This window comes from Microtus oregoni, unplaced genomic scaffold, assembly GCF_018167655.1.
Source record: "Microtus oregoni isolate MIOR12 unplaced genomic scaffold, Mior012 000008F_ref0000371, whole genome shotgun sequence".
Lineage (NCBI taxonomy): Eukaryota > Metazoa > Chordata > Mammalia > Rodentia > Cricetidae > Microtus > Microtus oregoni.
In genome coordinates this window covers 8,527,076-8,548,544 of record NW_024543067.1, presented here as the reverse complement: position 1 = coordinate 8,548,544, position 21,469 = coordinate 8,527,076, and the positions used below count along the sequence as shown (strand labels likewise).

General features: G+C 45.4%; 1 protein-coding gene across 1 annotated transcript in view; it reads right to left on the bottom strand.

The window, feature by feature from the left end:
* Hsdl2 (hydroxysteroid dehydrogenase like 2) overlaps positions 1 to 9,344 on the bottom strand; it is a 38,572-nt gene extending 29,228 nt beyond the window's left edge. Inside the window, exon 1 of the mRNA XM_041657870.1 lies at positions 9,203 to 9,344. Within this exon, the coding sequence (XP_041513804.1) occupies positions 9,203 to 9,219 (17 nt within the window). The 5' untranslated portion in view covers positions 9,220 to 9,344. The remainder of the gene's footprint in view (positions 1 to 9,202) is intronic.
* Positions 9,345 to 21,469: the final 12,125 nt, after the last annotated feature.

The following is a 21,469-nucleotide window of genomic DNA, read 5'->3' as shown; positions in this document are numbered from 1 at the left end:
GTTAACAGAGAGACAAGCAGTGCCTGCCAATCGGGAGAATTACACCGGAGTAGGGCATCCTAGGTGCAGGCAGTGGCAGTTTGAAATAAGGAATAATCATATATTAGTTGCTTTTCTATTGCTGTGATAAAATACCATGACTAAAGCAACTTACAGAAGAGGGCTTACGGTGCCAGAAGGAGAGGAGCCTACCATCCAGCACAGCAGGCAGGCCTGCCAGCTCAACACCAACCTGGGAAGCTCACATCTCAACTACAAGCAGGAAGCAGAGAGCAAACTGGGAATGGTGGCCTGGCCTTGAAGCCTCAAAGCTCACCCCAGTGACATACTTCCTTCAACAAACCACAAATCCTAAACCTACTCAAATAGCATCACCAGCCCCATGGGGATCAAGTAGTCAGAATCTGAGCTTATGGAAAACAGTCATTCAAATCATCATAAATCACTTTGATTGGAAGAAACCAAAGTGAAGAAGTGGGAAAGAGACAAAAATGTAAAATACAGCAAACAAAAAAACCTTTAAAAATGAGCAGATAAAGCTTTAATAGAAACAAACAATGGGGGGGGCTGGAAAGACAGCTTAAGGGTTAAGAGCTCTGGCTGCTGTTGAAATAGGAGCGGCAGGGGGGCTGGAGAGATGGCTCAGAGGTTAAGAGCACTGATCAGTGCTCTTCCAAAACTCTTCCTGAGTTCAATTCCCAGCAACCACATGGTGGCTCACAACCATCTGTAATGAGGTCTGGTGCCCTCTTCTGGCTTGCAGGCATACACACAGAATATTGTATACATAATAAATGACCAAATATTAAAAAAAAAAAAAAGAAAAAGAAATAGGAGTGGCGGGGCTGCGTCCCCGGCACCCGGCCGCCCCCACGGCTAGCTTTACTCGAAATAATTACACGGAAACTGTATTCTTTTAATCACTGATTGGCCCATTTCTATCTAGCTTCTTCTAGGCTAACTCTCGCACCTGGACTAGCCCATTTCTAATATTCTATGTAGCACAGCAAGGTGCGCTTACTGGGAAGATTCTAGCCTACGTCATCCTGGGTCGGAGCTTCATTGCGTGTGTCTGCCCAGGAGCCAGGAGCATGGCGTCTCTGCTCCAGAGAGCAGAGCTGTCGGTCTCTGTCTGAGGCATCTTACCTCACTTCCTCTTCCTCCCAGCATTCTGTTCTGTTTACTCCACCCACCTATGTTCTAAGCTATGAGCCCAAGCAGTTTGTTTATTACTTAACCAATGAAATCAACAGATTGATATATGACACTCCCACATCAGGATGCTCTTCCAGAGGACCCAGGTTCAATTCCCAGCACTCACATGGTAGCTCACAACTGTCTGTAACTCCAGCTTCAGGGGGTCCAACACCTTTGTACTAATGCACATAAAATAAAGTTAAATAAATTGAAAAACAAACAATGGCGTACCTACTATCCAAGCCAAGAAACAGAGTAGAACCAAAGCCACCAGCTGGGCAGTGATGGTGCATGCCTTTAATCCCAGCACACAGGAGGCAGAGGCAGAGGCAGAGGCAGAGGCAGGTGGATCTCTGTGAGTTTGAGTCCAGCCTGGGCAACGAAGTGAGTTCCTGGAAGCCAGAACTGTAACACAGAGAAATCTTATCTCGAAACAAACCAAAAAATGAAAAGGAGGGAGGGAGGGGAGGAGGAGGGAGAGAGAGAGAGAGAGAGGGGGGGGGGGGAGAAAAAGAAACATCCTCCACAGTCTTGTTTTTGTTGGGGGTGCTTCTGTAGGAGACAGGCTGGAGCGAGGTCACTAGGGACAGGCCCTTGAAGGTTATATCTGGCCCTCCCTTCATGCCCCTTTCTCTGTATCTTGGTCCACTGTGATGTGGAGCCTCCACATTTCCCTGCTATCCTGGCCCCACACACATACACACAACATGATGGACTGAGACCCTCTGAAATTATGAGTCAAAATAAGCCTTCCCTTCCTTGTTTCTGAGAGGTATTTTAGTCATAGCAATGCAAAGTAAGTAAAACATTTTCCAATTCTACCTGCTTTTTTCTTCCACCCCACAAAGCAGAAACTACTTTAAATATTATTATTCCTTCTTTTAAAATAATTTACAGTACCTATACATCTGTATCTAACCCAGGGTCAGGCAATTATGGCCCATAAGCTAAGTCCAAATCATTACCTATGTGTGTAGAGGGAGGGTGAGAGCTAAGAATGACCCTTTACAGATAAACACCCCAGCTTTTGAGCTTTGTCATAGTAGCCTAGGAAGCTAGCTCACTCTAGCAGCCCTCAAAACTGCTCATGATACTGCACTACAAAAAACAGTAAAAATATTAAGGAGATTGATTTTTATGTCTTACTATATAAGTGTATCCACCGCCAATGTAGCCTTTAGGTTCACAAAACCTAGTATTAACAGCTGACCTTTTACAAAAAAATGAACAATGTACTATCTAGGGTTGTTGCCTAATTTTGAACTCTAAATAAGAGATTCATAAAATATATAATTCTGTTTAGAGAGCTACCCATATGACTTAAATAACTATACTTATTATTTTTCATCAATACATGAATCCACACATGAACATACTGTAAGTTATCTATTCTACTGTCAGCAATAGTGCTACCAATGTCGCCGAATTCATCTTCCAGTCACTTGTGCTAGAGTGTCTCTAGAGCACACACACACACACACACACACACACACCAGTGAAACTGCTTCCTTATGAATTGGTTTCTTGTCTCAGTGTGACAAAATTCCTTTTCTTCCAAGAATTTTTACTTTATTGATTTTATTGAACTCTACATTTTTTCTCTGCTCCCCTCCCTGCCTCTCCCCTCCCCTTCAACCCTCTCCCAGGGTCCCCATGCTCCCAATTTACTCAGGAGATCTTATCTTTTTCTACTTCCCATGTAGATTAAATCCATGTATGTCACTCTTAGGGTCCTCATTGTTGTCTGGGTTCTCTGGGATTGTGATTTGTAGGCTGGTTTTCTTTGTTTTATGTTTATAAACCACTTATGAGTGAGTACATGTGATAATTGTCTTTCTGGGTCTGGGTTACCTCACTCAATATGATGTCTTCTAGCTCCATCCATTTGCCTCCAAATTTCAAGATGTCGTTATTTTTTCTGCTGTGTAATACTCCATTGTATAAATGTACCACATTTTCCTTATCCATTCTTTGGTTGAGGGGCCAATACTTCTCAAATTGTTCCACACAATATAAACAGAAAGAACATTGCCAAACTCTTTTTATGAGGCTACAATTACCCTGATACCCAAACCACAGAAAGACTTACTAAGAAAGAGAATTACAGACCAATCTCACTCATGAACATTAATGGAAAAATACTAAATAAAATACTGGCAAATTGAATAAAAGAACACATCAGAACCATCATCCACCATGACCAAGTTGGCTTCATCCCAGAGAAGCAGGAATGGTTCAACATACGAAAATCTGTTAATGTATCCACCATATAAACAAACTGAAAAATAAAAACCACGTGGCCATCTCGTTAGATGCTGAAAAAGCTTTCAGAAAAAAATCCTTTTAAAAGCAATGCGGAAGCCGGGCGGTGGTGGCACACGCCTTTAATCCCAGCACTCGGGAGGCAGAGGCAGGCGGATCTCTGTGAGTTCGAGACCAGCCTGGTCTACAAGAGCTAGTTCCAGGACAGGCTCCAAAACCACAGAGAAACCCTGTCTCGAAAAACCAAAAAAAAAAGCAATGCGGAGAGTTGGAGAGTTGGCTCGGCAGTTACGAGTGCTAACTGTCCTATCGCAGGACTAGATAGGACTGAATGTGGATCCCTGCACCCATTTCAGGCAGCTTATGAATCCCTCTAACTCCAGGCTCGAAGGATCCGACTCCCCCTTCTGGCCTCTGTAGGCATGCACTGACACACAGAAACAGACACACATAAAAGAAAATAAATATTTTTAAACAGCAACGAAGAGTTTCTTTAGGCTCCCAGTTCACGGGCTCCACAGCAGGGAAGGCATGGCGGTGGGAAAGTGAGGCAGCTGGTCACACTGTGACTGCAGACGGGAAGCAAAGAGACGAAAGCCATTACCCATTTGTTTGATTCTTCCCTCCTCCTTCTTGCTTAGCCCAGCCCCATCCCATGCTATGGTGTATCTCCTCATTCTCAGGGTGGGTCTTCTATCTTCAGCTAACCCCTTTTCAAACCCCCTGCAGACACACCCAGAGGCATGGCACCTGATGACTCTAAATCCAATCAAATAATTGAGATCAGGAGAGGGTGGCTGCCTCCGGTACACAGGATCCTGAGTTAGCCCATGTAAAGGGGGAGGAGTGTGTTGGTTATGCCCCTTCCTCACAAATCAACCACCAGATCTTATATGGCCCTGTTATGGATCAAAGAAAATCTCAAAGATAACCACAAATTCTGGGACACTCCTTCCACCGAGAGAAAAAGCATGTTTCCCAGTCCTGGATTCTGGCTTGACCTTCTAGCTTTTGTTGAACAAAAGACTATGATAAACCCAGCATGGTGGCACATAGTTTTAACCCCAGCACTCTGAGGCAGAGGCAGGTCGATCTGGGAGCTGGAAGCCAGCCTGCCCTGCAGATTAAGTTCCAGGACAGCCAAGGCTACACAAAGAAACCCTGTCTAAAAAGCCAAACAAAACAAAACAAAAATTGTTTAAAAAAATCTGGGCAGTAGAGACATAGGCCTTTAATCCCAGCACTCGGAAGGCAGAGACAGGTGGATCTCTATGAGTTCAAGGCCAGCCTGGTCTACAAAGTAAGGGTTGTTACACAGAGAAACCCTGACTCGAAAAGAAAAAAGAAAAAGGTTGAGGTCGAGGGTATAGGCCAATAGATCAAAAGCACACACATGCTTTAGTAAGTATGAGGCCCTGGGTTTGATACTTAGTGCCACAAGGGAAAAAATAAACCGTCATGTTAGAAGCGTGACACAGAAGTTCTAAGCTGAACACACCTGAAATCCTAGCTCTTGGAATGTTAAGGCAAAGAATTACCAAGAGTTCAAGACTAGCCTGGAATATAAAGTAAGTTCCAGGCTAACCTGGGTTAGAGACTCTACCTCAAAGACAGAAGAGAGAAGGGGGAATGGGGAGAGAAGAGGGGGAGAAAAAGGAATCACTGAGTTTTTGGATAATAATTACTAGATACTAACAGAGACCTGAGTCCTCTAAATGGGGACAAGGGAGAACAAGGACCTGGGAGCCGGGTTAGAGAATATAAAAAGTTTTCCAGGCTCTCACCCATGTCAAAGGAGAGAACAAAGATGCCATGTGATCTGTCAATAAGACAGGACAGGAGCTAGACATGTAGAGGCCTGGAAAGATGGCTCAGTCATTAAAGAGTTTCCACAAGTTTGAAGACCTGAATTCCATTCCTCACACTCACATAAGAAGACAGCTGTGGTAGCGCACACTGCAGCAGAAACATTGTGAGTTCAAGGCCAGCCAGGGCTACAGTGAGACCCTGCATCAAAACAAAAAGTATACATAAACTACCAAAGGGATGTTTAGAGCCTAGCGAGGTGGCTCAGAGGCTAATGAAGAGAGTTCAGCGCTCTTGTAGAGACCAGAGTTCAGTACTAAGCACGCACAGCGGCAGCTCACACTAAGCCCAGATCCAGAGAACCTGACCCCCTCTTGTAGCCTACATGGGCACTGTATTCTCATGCTACACACATACGAAAATAAAGTTAAAAATCCAAATAAAGAGATGTTTAAGGATAAGCACCCACACAAAAATGTCTGCCAACAATTGATTTACAGGCGTATCCCTTTGCCTGTAACACAGCTGGACTGAATCCCAGTAGAATAAAGGGCACACTCGTGCTCACCGGGAGTCCAGGGCACTGGCAGCCAGAGCAGCAGAGGCAGCCAGATCTGTCTGCTAGGCCCTCAGCTGCAAAGACTAGGATAAGGATGCCAATAGCATGGGCATTCTTAATGCCCCTGGGAGGTAACTAGAATCTGCAAATGCAGAGACAACCCACCTCTTATTTACTAGGAGTTTCTCAAAATTACAGTAAATGTGATGAAATTATAACCATTTTTAAAAAGAATAACGACTTCTTTAAAAAAAAAAAAAAAAGATACACTAGCCAGTCTCAAGTTCTCAAGTTTCTAAACTAAATACCCAAGAATAGCCAGGAAGATTCTAAAACATAATCCAAATGAGAATTGGCTTTTCCAGATTTTAAAATAGCTTATAAAACTAAAGTAATTAAAAATATTTGACTCTTGCTGGGCAGTGGTGGTGCACACCTTTAGTCCCAGCAGTCAGGAGGCAGGCAGATCTCTACGAGTTTAAGGCCAACGTGGTCTACAGAGTTAGTTCCAGGACAACCAGAGCCACATACAGAGAAACAAACAACAACAAAAAAAAAATCACTTCATTCTAACACATGAATAGACAGACTAGGTAATAGAGGGTAGAGTCTAGAAACAGATTCCTAGGCACACAAAACCTTCATGCGTGATAGCGGTATAAGTATACCAAAAGAAAAGAAAGAATGAAATCATCAAGTTACTTTGGCTGTGACAGTGGGAAAGCCATCCGAGCCAAAATGAAGTGAGCTTCCTAACTTACTTCCTAGTCCAAAATAAACCTTAGGTGGATGAGAAAATATGAATATAGTACACATGTATATATGCTTGCTGTAAAATATTTATTAAAAGTATAGCAGTAAGGGCTGGGGAGTTTAGCTTAGAAGAACTTGGCTGAGGCATGCGAATCCCTGAGTTCAATCCCCAGCACCACCAAATGAGTAAATAAGACACTGTAAGACCATAATGTACTAGAATGCCACCTGAAATAAAGGACCTTGGTGTAGTGTGGTCTTCCAGGCATGTCACAAAAGCAAAACAGCCTTAAAGAGCAGAGTGATAACACAATTGACAAAAGGACCTCATTGGTTAAAGCAGGTAAATAAGAAGATACAGAGATGGCTTTAAACCATTCATCCCAGTCTCTGCACAGCTGGCATTTCGGACTGCGCAGTTCCATTATCGGGGGCTGCGCATTGCTTGTAAGGAGCCAGCATGCATCTCACGGCTGCGCTCCCTGAGCATCTCCTTTCAGCTGTGACACAGTCTTCTCAGATATTGCCAGAGTCTCATCTTCACTAGTGAAAAAATACAAGCAAATTTTAACTATAATGAAGAGCCCTGCCCATTGGATTTGTATTAACAAATGTTTTGCTTACTTATTGCTTACTCTGTCTACTCATGTATTAGAACTATTTTAATTACACTAGTTTTATTAACTATTTTAAGATCTAGAAAAACCAGCCATCTCATTTGAGTTTTTCGTTTGTTTTTGTTTTTTACATTCCTGGCTCTTCTTGGGTATTTATTTAGAAACTTTAGAAGCTGACACTGGCAAGTTTGGATACTATACTCTCAATTTTGATTGCCTTTAATTGTGCAATCCTCTTGATGATGACTAGCTGTCTGTCTGTTTGCTTTTTGCTTTGTTTTATTTTGTTTTGTTTTTCAAGACAGGGTTTCTCTGTCTAACAGCCCTGGCTGTCCTGGAACTCTGTAGACCAGGCTGGCCTCAAATACACAGAGATCTGTCTGCCTCTGCCTCCCAATATCTGTCTTACAATATCAAACTTTAAAATATATATTCTCTTCAATCCAGCAATTTCGCTTTCGAGAATTTATCCTAGGTACATTCACCTATGTATAAAGAGACAGAAGAAAGAAAATGAAGTCAGGCATAGTGTGCAGGCCTTTAATACCAGCACTTGGCAAAAGCAGGCAGATTTCTATGAGTTCAAAGCCAGTTTGGTCTACATAACAAGTTCAAAGACAGCCAGGACTAACTACACTCAAACAAAACAAAAGAATAATAATGGAAGCAAAGATGGAATAAAAACAACAACAACAAGCCGGGCGGTGGTGGCGCATGCCTTTAATCCCAGCACTCGGGAGGCAGAGGCAGGCGATCTCTGTGAGTTCGAGGCCAGCCTGGTCTACAAGAGCTAGTTCCAGGACAGGCACCAAAAACTACAGAAAAACTCTGTCTCGAAAATCAAAATAAAATAAAAAATAAATAAATAACAAAACAACTGGAAGTGATTTAATATCCAACAATAAGGAATAGGTTAAATAAATGATGGTCTTCAATAATAATAAGCAACCATTAAAGAAGACAAGGAAGTGTTGCATGTACTGGAAACCTATGTACACCCCAAGACACAGCAGGTAAAAAAAAAAAAAAAAACAGCAAGCCTAAAATGGAGTTTGCTACTATTTTCTAAAAAATAAGAGGTGTTCCTGTAGGGTATACAAAATATGTTTATAAACGTAAAGATTACAAATATATCAGAAAGAAGTTGAATATTTAAGTCTTTTAGCTGTCTATATGTCTCAAGCTAGTTACAGAACGGGTATGTCACTGGGTTAAGATACCCCAAACTTCATAGAACACAGTAGACTACCTGAGTTTGGCAAGGACTAAGTAGTGCGAAAGACACTGAAAGAACATTGCTTAATGGGCATTGTTTGGATTTTCCCAAGACTGAGAAGTCCTGGCGACTTGGCTTCACAACCGTGTTAATATATGTGTGAGGGGTTTTTTTTGGGGGGGGGAGGTGAGGCATAGACAAGGTCTCACTCTGTAGCCTTTGTTGACATAGCACTCACTATGTAGACCAGGATAGCCTCAATCCTTCTCTTGGGATTAAAATCTCATGCCATTATGTCTGGCTATGCTGGGGCAAATACACTTCACCTTACGTTAAAAAGAAAAGAAACTGCCGCCAAAGATACTTGTAACATTTTAACTCGCTGTTAACTTGAAAACCACTTTCAAAACACACCACCGTTCTTTTATTATTCTACAATCGAGCATAGGAATCAAACAGAAAGTTTAAAGTTACTGTCCCAAGAGACCTTTCACCTAGAAGCCGAAAGCAATGCTGTCACCGGGCCAAGCTAAAGACAAGGCTGGGGCCACACTGGGATGTCGGGGACACCGACCCTCGCGACCCTCCCTGTGGGGTAGCTAACCCCGCTGCGCCCCATCCTACACAACTTTGGGTTCCTGTGCACGCGCTGTCTCCGCGGGTCCCAGCGACTCGATCCTCACGGCGCACCGGAGATCCGGAGCGCGCGGCAGCTTCACCGGACCTCGCCGGGGAGCACGGCGAGCACGGGCGACCTCGCGACCCGCTCCCCACCCACCCCGGACCCCTTACCCGGTGTTGGGCAGCATGACCTTCCCAGCTCGGAGGACTTGTTAACAACGGCGGGACAGCGGCGAGCCGTGAGTGACAGGCGAACCCGCCCTCCGCATTTAGCCGCGCCCCCCGTCCCGCCCCGCCCCGAGCCCGCTCGGGAACCGGCTTCCCAACAAGATGGAGCTCGCTGAGTGCGCCTGCGCACGCCGGGCACCGGGCGGGACTTCCTACGGCTCCACAAACGACACCCAGGAAACCAACGCTCTGCGCATGCGGCTCAGGCGCCCCTCTCCGCCCCGCCCCTTTCCCGGGTCTGGCGAGGACAATCAGTCTCTGCCCCGGACTGCTGGCGTGTCCCGAGCATCAGCCCTACGTAGGCTTTCTGGGCAGTCCGAGGTTCGGCGCGGCGCCCGCTCGGGTCCGGCAGGATGGCCGTTGGAGGGGCTCACCGGGGACTGATCTGGGGGTGCTGAGCGTCGTCCTCCCCTGTCCATCCCCGAGCCAAGGCGCTCGCCCCGAGGTCCCTCGGGAAAGGTGGTGGACGTCTGAAAAATGCTTTTGCATAAGCTGATCTGCGTCGCCTTTTAGCTGCCACCGAATCTGGACTTAGCCCAGACCTCCAGTGTCTGTAGACAGGCGACGAGAGGGGACCTTCTGGAAGAGGTCTTTGCAAGGGTCACCCCCAAGAATTTATCGTTTATCTGGGCCACAGAAGCCAAATTTGGAGAAGAAAATCCTTAGTCCTGGAATGAGATCGATTCTGGGATCCGGTTTCGCCTTGGAAGTTATACCTAACTCAGCCACCCTGAAAATGAAATTGTTTTGTACTTTGTTTTTTTTTTTGTTTTTTTTTGGTTTTTCGAGACAGTAACGGTAGAAAAGATGCTAAAGAGATTATCTGAAGCCTAATTCAGGAAACCAACTTAAGGAAAAAGAAAATTATGAAGTTTTTCAGTCATAAAACTGGTATCTTTCAGGGCGGTGGTGGTGCACGCCTTTAATCCCAACACTCCAGAGGCAGAGGCAGGTGGATCTCTCTGAGTTCGAGGCCAGCCTGGTCTACAGAGCTAGTTCCAGGATAGTCGGTGCCACACAGAGAAACCCTGTTTCTAAAAACCAGCCAGCCAAACAAACAAAAAACTGGTATCTTGTAAACCCACACCTAAACTAGGTGGGAGGGATGCATTTGTGGAAAGTTTATTTCTAAATTATTAGTGCCAATTTTTATAGGTATGTTAAAATGAAATCTTAAAATTTTTATTATTTTATGTTTATGGGTGTTTTGCCTGCCTGCATGTCTGTACTCTTCCTGTCTGTAACTGTCCGAAGAGGCCAGAAGTGGGTGTCAGGTTCCCTAGAACTGGAGTTAAAGGCGGATGTCAGCTGCCTTGTGGGTTTTGAGAATCAAACCCCGAATCCTTTGGAAGAGCAGCCAGTGCTCTTAACCACGAGCCATCTCTCTAGCCCTAAATTAAATCTTTAAATTAATAAAATAAATAACAAGGTTGGAGAGATGGCTCCATGCTTTAAAATTAATTCTGTGTTTGCTGAGGACCTGGGGTTGATTCCCAGCACCTATATCTGGTGACTTACAACCATCTGCGTGTACAGCTCCTGGGGCTCTGATTGTCCTCCACAGACACCCCCACACATGGGCATACACAGACACATAAAGATAGTCAGGCGTGGTGACATACACCTTTGGTTCCAGCACTCTGGAGGCTGAGGCAGGTGACATTATCTAGTGAGAACCTATCTCAGAAATTAAATAAATTATTGATTTAATTAAACAATAATTAAACGATTAAGTCTACTGCACTATTTTGACTAGTGTTAAAATATGACTTAGAGCTACCCACAGCCTTCCACAGTAGTGATTAATGTAGCATACAAGGCAGACATGGGGGGCTGTGCTTCTACCTAGCCTTTAGGAGGTTGAGGCCAGCCTAAGCTGTGTAGTGAGACCCTATCTCAAAACAAAACAAAAGCAATGATATAGGTGGTGAATGGGCAAGGAAGACTCAGTCTTGTTAGCTGTCCCAGAACTCACTAGGTAGACCAAGCTGGCCTCAAACTCACAGTGATCCTCCTGCCTCTGCCTCTTGAGTGCTGGGATTAAAGGCATGCTCTGCCACCATACAGTGGTATATGATGGTGTATTACTATTTTATGTCTGTCAGTCATGTATTTCAGTGTCTCCTATGTAGGCATTTCTCTCTGGAACCCAAAGATTGCATTGGATCCCTGGAACTGGAATTAGAGATAGTTGTGAGCCACCACATGGGTCCTCTATAAGAACAGTCAATGCTCTTAACCACTAAGCCAGCGCTGCAGCTTCCCCAAAATTAATTTTTAAAAAAACCAGCCATGTTGACACCTCTATAATCCCAGTTTCTTGGAAAAATGAAGGAAGAGAGTGACAAGACCAAAGCCCACCTGGGCTCCATAGCAAACTCAGGGTTAACACTGGGTAACTGAGCAGGACTCTGTCGGAGAACTGCATGGTGAGATGCTGTCCCTGAACAAGACACACCGTAAAATGTGCAGCATAACACATTAACGCTAAGGTAAACCATGGACTTCACAGATAGGTCAGTGTTGGATCATTAATTCTATCAACTGTAACACACCAATTTGGGGTGTTAACGATAAAGAGGAGTAACAGGTCAGTGATTGATCTTCATTGTCAACTTGGCTGAATTAGAATCGCCATGGAAACACCTCTCTGAAAGGATAATCGAGGGTGTTTACAGAAAAGTTTGACTGGGGAGGGAGGATTAACACTATTAGGTGGCCCGATTCCATGGGTTGGGCTCTAGGACTGGAGGAAAAGAAGACAGTCTGAGTTCTGCTATTCATCTCTCTTCCTGGCTCTGCATGCAGTGACCGGCTGCCTTCCCTGACAGAACGGACTGCACCCCCAAACGCTTCTAAGTTGTCTTCACCCGGTGTCTCATCACAGTGACAGAACAGTAATGCAAGATGAAACTCAGACTTCCTTCTCAACCAAAACAACAAAAAGCTAGTAAGGTACTAGTAAAAGAGTCAGCCTGTAGACCAACGCAATGGACTCGGCAGCCTAGGAATTCACCCAACTGCTGGCAATTGCTTTCATCAAGTATGTAGATGCCATTCAGTTTGGGCCAAAACATCCTGTTCTGCAAGGTATCGAGATAACTAGAACTCCACAGGCGTATAACTGGAGCAAACCTTCGTGGAAAAACCAGTGCATAATAGATCAAAGCCCTGAACACAAGCACCAGAGCTGCAAAGTTCTCAGATGAAGACACAGAGGTCAACGGTCATAGCCTCGCATTTGGCGATGGATTTTTCCGTAGAGCAACGAAAGCACAGACAAGAAGTGCCAGGCGCTGGGATCCATGGGAGTTTAAAAGTCCTCAGGCAGAGGGTAGACTAGTTGCAGGACTGTCCGCCCACTCGCTGCCCCTCGCCCTGTCCTCAGTAAAACCGATTTTCTCCCTCCTGAGTGTGTTTAGTTTCCCTTTTCCAATATTCACATGTGTGTATGCGAGCTCTTACATGTATGGGGATAGAAGTGTGTGGTGCGCATAAGCATGTGTCTGCATCCATGTGGAGGCTACAGGTTGACGTCAGGGGCGTTACTCCTTGAGGCGGTGTCTCTCAGTCTAATATGGCTAGTCTTACTAACCGGTTTGTCTAGGAAACAGGCCAGAGTTATAGGCGAGTACCACAGCTGCCCTGCATTTACCACCCGGGTTCCTGGGAGGACCGGGGGAGTTTACTTTAATCTCTGAGCCACTTTTTTCAGCTACTCAAAATACTTGTGCCTCAAAAGATGCTCTCAAGGTATGGAAAGACTGCTGGCCATGTTGGCACACGACCGACCGTAATCCCAGCACTAGGGAAGTGGTGACAGGTAGATCAGGAGCTCAATGTAGCACACCACGCCCTCGCTCCAGGCGCTACCATACAGTTTGGGAACCGGGCAAGGGGCTGAAGATTGAAACACACAAAGACTAACAGACAGAGACACAGGTCATCCTTGATCCCAGGATGCCCCAAGAATGCCCCCTTTATTGTGTTCAGGGGCAGTTTATAGAGAGATCATTAACTGATAGCCACGTCCCAGCCAAACGCACCAGAAACCACTCCCCTGTCATCAGGAACTCCTGAGGGTCTCGTGCTCAGAGCAGCTGCAGGCTGTCTCAGAGCAGAGGAAAACAAGTTGTTTACAAGAAATTCAGGATTGGGGAGGGGGGGGGGGGGTTACAGCTTCCAAAAGCTCAAGACCATCCTTAACTTCACAGTGAGTTTGGTGTTGGCCTAGTTACATGAGACCCTGTCTAAAATAAATAGAAATCGAAAGGACAATCGATAGAGTGGACAATCAAATGTATAAATCATCTATCTCATAAAGTACAAGTATCCAGTCGGGCGATGGAGAAAAGTACAGCCCCGTTAAATATAAGGAAATGTACCTAAATACCACGAGACTGCATCAGTTTGCAGCTACTAAGATGGCTACAAATGAAAAAGAGAGAAGCTAACCAGTGTTGAGGGCACAGAGAAGTTGGAACCCTCAGACGTCGCAGCAGAGAATGTAAAATGGTGCAGGAAGCATTAGAAAGTGGTGTCACGGCGGCGTCTCTGCGCACATTAGAGAGATTAAGGAAAACACTCAAAACAACCGCCGCCAGGTGGCGGTGTTGCCTTAAAATTCAAATTTTATTAGCCAGAAACACTTTAATCTGTTAACATTGTGATAGACTATTACATTTAGAGTTAAGGCAAAGCTATAAAAAGTAAGACTATGCCATGCTGTTGTGGCACACACCTTTAATCCCAGCACTCGGGAGGCAGAGGCAGGCAGATCTCAGTGAGCACAGTGTGGTCTACAAAGCCAGACCATCCCACAGAGAAACCCTGCCTCAAAAAAAAATAAATAAATAAAATAAAATAAATAAAAAACAAAAAACAAAGGAGGGGAGTTCTCCCTCTTCTAATTTTAGTCTTGGAAAGAAATTATCATTACATTTTCCAACTCATTACATTCCAACCTGCCCATTTCATTGCTACTTTCTTTCTTTTGTGTGTGTGTCTTTCTAAGTACATGTTCCTGTGCATGTTCACACGTGCATGATGGCCCATGTGCCTGGACATGTAGAGGTCACCTTTGGATATTCCTTACGAGTCATTCACTGTGTGTGTGTGGGGGGGGGGTCTTCCATTAACCTGGAGCTCACCGACTATACCAGCTGGGCTGACCAGAGAGTCCCCCCACTCCCACCCCATCCCCACCCCTGCTGCAGGAACTACCTGTCTGCCTCCCCATAGGCCACAGCTCAGGGCTTTTTGTATACAGGTTCTAGGAACTAACTCAGGTCCTCACCCCCTGAGCTGTATCCCCAGCCCCAGTCTTGTTTCTTGAGTCTTGTCACATCATGTACTTCTCTCTGCAGTTTCTCTCTTTTTGCTAAGTTCTGGTTTGGTCTTGTCTCTCTAGTTCCTTATGATGCGCTGTTCGGCTGTGCCTGAAATCTTTTGCTGCATTGTTGATGCAGGCACTTGCTCCTCCAGACTTCCTTCCTCTGAGTCCCGCTTTTTGTTTTCATTTCTTTCACTGGGTCCCGGAGGTTTCAATATGCTGTGTTTTCATTTTCATTTCTTTGAAGACATTTTAAATTTCCTTTTTTATCTTTCAAGGGCTCATTCATTCAAGAGAAGGTTACTTAGTTTACACATATTTGTACAATTTCTAAAGCTCCTCTTGCTGGCTCTTCTCTCTCAGAGAAAAAAATGCCATGATTTAAATTTTATTGAATTTGCTGAGACTCCAATGATAGCCCAGCATACAGTCAGTCTGTCCTAGAGAATAATTCACTTGCTGATGGGAAGGAAGTGTGAGCCCTGCCGCTGACTCTGCAGCCTGCTGGAAGACAAACCATGAAGATATCTGTTAGTGCCATTTGGCAGATCGTATAGTTTAATGTTTCTTTGTGGGTTTTGGTATGGGGAATTTTGTATTAATAGGAGAGGGATATTAAAGTGTCTGGATATATTGTATTATAATTTGTCTCTTTATACCTAAAAGCGTTTGTATGCTAGAATTAAGCGCTATTGCATTCATTGTGTGCTTATGAATTTAAAATAGCTATTTCCTCTGGTGGATTTGTCCTTTTATCATTTTATTCATTCATCAATGAAGAGACAACTTCAACTTCATTGACTCTTTTGTTTCTTATTTTAAAGATATGGTCTAATGAAGCGCAGGCCGGCCTTAAACTCACTATGTAGTTGGGAATGACACTGACATCTTCTTTTGTTTGTTTGGGGTTTCTCTGTGTAGCCTGGCTGTCCTGGAACTCAGACACATCCAGTTTATTCAGCAGCATGTTTGTTTTTGTTTTTTTTCCCAGATAGGGAGGGTCTCACTCTGTAGCTCTGGCTGGCTTAAGAACTTGCTGTGTAAACCAGGCTGACTTGGAATCACTGAGATCCACCTTTAGTCCTCTGCCAGGACTAGAGACATGCACCACCACACTCAGGTCGTTATCTTTTTAAATATAATTTTAACGTTTACTCTATCTGCACAATTATAATGACTCCTGTTCCCTTCTGATTTATGTTTGTCCGGTGATCTTTTCCCACCCCTTCCTTTTTATCTGTGTATGTCTTTTCTAGTAAAGACAGTTTCTTATAGGCCACATTTCATGGCGTCTTCATTGGTTTTTGTGTTTTTCATCCATCCAGTGAGTCTCTCCCTTTCCACTGAGAAAATACATCTGTTCGTATTCAAGGTTATTGTCGATCAGTAAAGACAAACTTCACTGATTTTCGTCCAGGTGGTTCTGCACGTACTTGTTCCTTTCTTGTGTCTCTGTGGTTTGGCGGTTTTCAGAACGCTGAGATTTGACTTTCTCTCTCGGGTGTGTGTGCTCTGTGTTAGCTCTCACATGTGCCCATACTTACCAGAAGGGATAACATCCTTTCACTTCTGGTAGGGGACTCCTTTCTCTGTTTCTTCAGACAGTCTGGCGGTGATGGATCCACTCTGCCTGTTTGAGAAGGTGGGGTGTCTCGATTCCTGCTGGACTTCTGAAGGATAGCATTTCTGAGAGCACAAGTGGTGCTTCTACCCCTCCCCCACCCCTCAATATGTGCTGCCTCCCTTTCAACCCCATTTGAATGAGGGGTTTCAAGAGACTTGACCTGGCCGGGCGACGGTGGCGCACGCCTTTAATCCCAGCACTCGGGAGGCAGAGGCAAGCGGATCTCTGTGAGTTCGAGGCCAGCCTGGTCTACAGAGCTAGTTCCAGGACAGGCTCCAAAGCCACAGAGAAACCCTCTCTCAAAATAAATAAATAAATAAATAAATAACCAAGAGACTAGACCTTAAGCTCAGAAATTATTCTTTCTCCTTATTCTCCTTCTTGATTGGTGCGACTCCCCCGCCCCCACTACCCCCAGACAGTTGGGGTACTACACAGTCTCAGTGTGTAGCCCTAGCTGTCCCAGAACTTACTAAGTAGACCAGGCTGGCCTCAAACACACTGAGATCGGGCTGGAGAGATGGCTCAGAGCTTAAGAGCATTGTCTGCTCTTCCAAAGGTCCTGAGTTCAATTCCCAGCAACCACGTGGTGGCTCACAGCCATCTGTAATGGGGTCTGGTGTCCTCTTCTGGCTTGTGAGCATACACACAGACAGAACATTGTATACATAATAAATAATTAAATAAATATATTAAACACACACACACACACACAGAGATCTGCCTGCTTTTGCCTTTTGAGTATTGGGATTAAGGTGTGAACCACCATTCCCTGCCTAATACAGTAGTTTTGTTGTTGTTTGTTTGTTTTGTTTCTCCAGACAGGGATTCTCTGTAGCTTTAGAGCCTGTCCTGACCAGGCTGGCCTCGAACTCACAGAGATCTGATCGTCTCTGCCCCCCTAGTGTTTGAATTAGAGGTGTACACCAGCATCCCCTGCCTGCTACAGTTGTTATTAACTTTGACTGCAAATTTGAAATAACTCGGAAGAGCGTTAGAACATCCCGAGTCTGGCTCTTATATAAAGGGATTCTCGTGAAATCGGTAGGGGCCTATCCAGGTTGGCTTCCTATTACTGTAATAGCTAAGATAATCAGCTTAGACAGAGCTTTGGGGCTTCTTGTATAGAGAGCAGGGGCACTAACCATGATTGGCTAGGACTTTAGTCCTGTGTGAGGAAGCACATCACGTGCTTCATGTGACTGGGCTTCATACTTCATGAGTAAGCGTATTCATAGCCAGGAAACAAAGACAGAGAAAGAGACAGGTCCCACAATCCCTTTGGATGAAAAGCTCCAAACAACTCAAAGCCATTCCAGTAGGCCCCTACTCTATCACTTCCGAACAGGTTAAACTGGCAGCAAAGCCTCATGGGCCTTCAGGGGGGCAATAGCCTCCAGAATTTCAGGGAGTATCTGTCCTTGAAGAAGGGGCTTACAGGTTAGAGGCATTTTTGTTTTATGGACCTCTTAGGCACAGTAACTAAAACTTAAAACATAACTTTGGCTATGACTCTGGCTCTCATATCTTCCACCAAAAGAGCAGCAAGTGTTTAAATCCATGGGCCCACGGGGGGGACATTTCTCTCCTAACCCACCGCATTACACTGACGTGGAAACAGCTGTAATAGGGTCCCTTGCACTGATGTATGAGTACACAAACAGTTGTTGGTGGCCGGGGTTACAGTTGGCCCCCACCCCCTCTTTTCTTTGTGGTGTAGCATGGGCAGAGAGACTCATCTCAGGTAAGGGGAAGTGACCTACATTTTGGGGAAATGGAAACTTACTGCTGGGACCAAAAAGCCATATCATAATAATAATAATTTTAAAAAATCTCATGTTAACTCAAAATGTAATTAAAGTCCTCCTCATGCTACGGGGGGTGGGGGGGTGGGGTACGGCCTTGTATGAAGACTAGATGTAGAATAAGGACCAATCCAGGCTGGACAGTGGGCTTAGCGGGTAAGAGTGAGGACCACTCGTGAAGACTACCTGAGTTTGTCTCCCAGCACCCATGCTGGGGAGGTGGGGGGATCATAACCTCCTTAACTCCAGCTCCAGAGGGTTTGACACCCTCTCTGGCTGGCTTCTGAGGTCACCCGCACTCATGTGCACAAACCCACACCCGTACACGTAATTAAAAACAACAGGCCGGGCGGTGGTGGCGCACGCCTTTAATCCCAGCACTCGGGAGGCAGAGGCAGGCGGATCTCTGTGAGTTCGAGACCAGCCTGGTCTACAAGAGCTAGTTCCAGGACAGGCTCCAAAACCATAGAGAAACCCTGACTTGAAAAACCAAAAAAAAAACATACATCTTTTTAAACCAAGAAAATGAGAGCCAATTGTGAGAGAGCATCAAACCTAGGGAGAGAGGGAAAACCATCGAAAGGAGTCCCAAACAAGTTTGGTGGCTCCGGTGTCCCTCTCTGCCTTGCGAGGTTGTGAGGAAGAGGGCCCCCTAAATTGTCAGCAGAGCGGAACTGGAGAATCTGAGCCCAGGAGTTATATCTGTTTCTGGCTGCCAGGGATCTTTGCAGAGTCGCTGACTCATCCCTGGTTAACTGGGGGCCATCAAAGGCTCTTTGTCCCTGAGGCTTGCACTCCAGGCTCCCACTAGGGAGCTCCAAATCTTGTTGAGTCCTCCCTCCTGTGGGTAAAACCACCAGTACATAAGAAAAGAGTTTTTCTGGATGGTGGCTGTGCCCTAGCATTCCCAGGCAGAGGCAGGCAGATCTCTGTGAGTTCCAGGCCAACCTGGTCTACAGAGACAGTTCCAGGACAGGCTCCAACGCTACACAGAGAAAACCTGTCCTGAAAAAAAAGGTTTTCCCTTTATATGACAACAGCTTTAGCAGAGATTCCTAGTGTTAAGAATATTTCCTAATACAAGCTCCCTGCCGACACAAAAATTCCCAATCAAGCCGAATCAAAACAAGCCAAATTAAGAAATATCCAGGTTTAATGGGAGATCTGCGCTCTCGGGAAGCGGCAGGAACGTGAGACCCCAGGAAGGAAGAAGGGGCCTGGGGAGTGGTCCAGGGCGGAGTCAGGACCTGGCCTGCTGGGATTTGGAGTCCAGGCCAAGCCTGTGGGCTGGGATAGATGGGAGGGACTGGGGCCAACGCTCCCAACTTGACACCTAGTGACCTATAGAAGTACGTTCCGCAAAAGCACTGCCTGTACCAGGCTCTCTTGCAACTAATCGTGGTCATGAGACCAAAGTGTGACTGAGAAAGAAGTTGGAAAGATTCTGGGAAAGCTTTGTTTTTCATTTCTTTTTTAAAGGTGTCCGGAGAAGGGGCAGAGGAGAAGTGTTTGCAAGTGTTTAGGGAGGCCCTGGGGGCTGGCACTGGGCATCTTCCAGGCAGGAGCTCCCTATTGAACCCAGAGAGTGCCCATGGCTAGTCCAGCTACCCACTTGCTCTGGAGATCCTGTCTTTGTCTTCCTGCAGCTGGGGTCATGGCTGGACCGCCATGCCCACCTTGCATTTACCTGGGTGCTGGGGATCTGAACTCAGGTCCTCGCGCCTGTGCAGCAAGCCCTTTACCCGCCGAGCCATCTCTCCGGACTTGAGAAAAGTTTTCTGAAGACTTTTCAGCCACTTATGACGCTGAGACAGTCATATGCTCAACGGGATGAAACCGAAAGAAGACTGGGTTTGTAATGAACCAGCCTGAACCCAGAGCCGAACTTCTTCTGATGAAGTACAATATTAAAAACAAGGGCTGGAGAGATGGCTCAGTGGTTAAGAGCACTGGCTGCTCTTCCAAAGGTCCTGAGTTCAATTCCCAGCACCCACATGGTGGCTCACAACCATCTGTAATAAGATCTGGAACCCTCCTCTGGCTTGCGGGCATACATGGAGACAGAATGTTGTACACATAATAAATAAATAAAATCTTTAAAAAAAACCCAAAAAAACAAAAAGCAATTTTTTTCCTAGTTACTTTGAGTTTTCTGTTAAATATGGGTGGGCCCAATTCTTAACGGATACCCTATCTCAAGACAAAAGGATCAGAACATGAGCCGTTGCCGGGTTCCTGAGCACAGCCACACTCCCAGTGTTCTTCTCTGAGAACATCTCCTTTGTGCAAATTTCCTTCGTTACAATTGCCTTCCCTACCTCCATCTGCTGCTGTTCCCCACGCACGGGGCTGCTCCCACGCCAGGATCCAGCCTCCTTTCCCAAGTCAAACATTTTCTTGTCTGAATCACTCATTTTGTTTTGAAAGTAACTAGCAAGAAAGTCCAGGGTGAGCATGTATAGCCCAACTTTCATTGGAGAGTTTTTCACCTAATTCTTCCGGGTGCCCTGTCAGGAAATATTATGGCAAATGTACCTGCGTTTTCCAAAGAGAGATTTGAATTTTGAAAAATAGAATTATTGCATTTACGTGTTGAGAAAGAGAATTGCTTGACATTCCCTTGATCAGCGTAATCTTCCTTTCTCCTTCGTGAGGACACAGGATAGTTAACAGGTCCTTTGCCTTTGGGCTTTTAGATTGTGCCTCCTTTTTGAAATTAGTTTAAGAATCCAGCCCCAGGGCCTCTCCCTAGATCTCTTAATAGCTTGTAGTTTGCCACAGAGAGGCCAAAAGCTTTGGAAACACCCTGTATTTCTAGTCTCTGCCAAAACCTCCTAGGTGCCATCCTCCTGCTGCCTCCACAAAATGAAATTTTTGATTAAGGTCTCATCCTCCCTGTGTTTTGGAAGACAGGAGATATGAAGACCTAAGGCCCTGGTGCAAGTCACTCTGCTGCCAGGGGCGGTGGGAGGGAGGCAGGGAGAGTCGATTTCCCAGTTACATAAATAATGCATTCTCAGGGAGCAACATTCCAGACGGGGTTCTGTTTTCGTGTGTGTGTGTGTGTGTGTGTGTGTGTGTGTGTGTGTGTGTGTGTTCTTTTTTAGACTGACCTTTTGCTTATTTGCCTACTCAGGGTTGAACATTTGCCCATTTGCCTGACGTCCTGTGGAATCGTCGGCAGTTAAACATTTTTCAGAGCCACACGGGGAAGGGAGAACAGCTAGCTCTAGCCAGTTGTCTCACATTCCAGGAACTTTCCCACTACCTTTTTACGTCAGGCTATTACTTCAACAAAGGCAGGGCTGGAAACAGAGGACAGGTATAAGCTAACCAACCCGCTTGGCTCTATGCTAAAGACTCTGACAGACAATTACGTGGACAAGTGTGAACCACTGACTAGGGTGAAGGTTTTGTTCTAAATACAAAATAAAACTTCTATTCCCTGC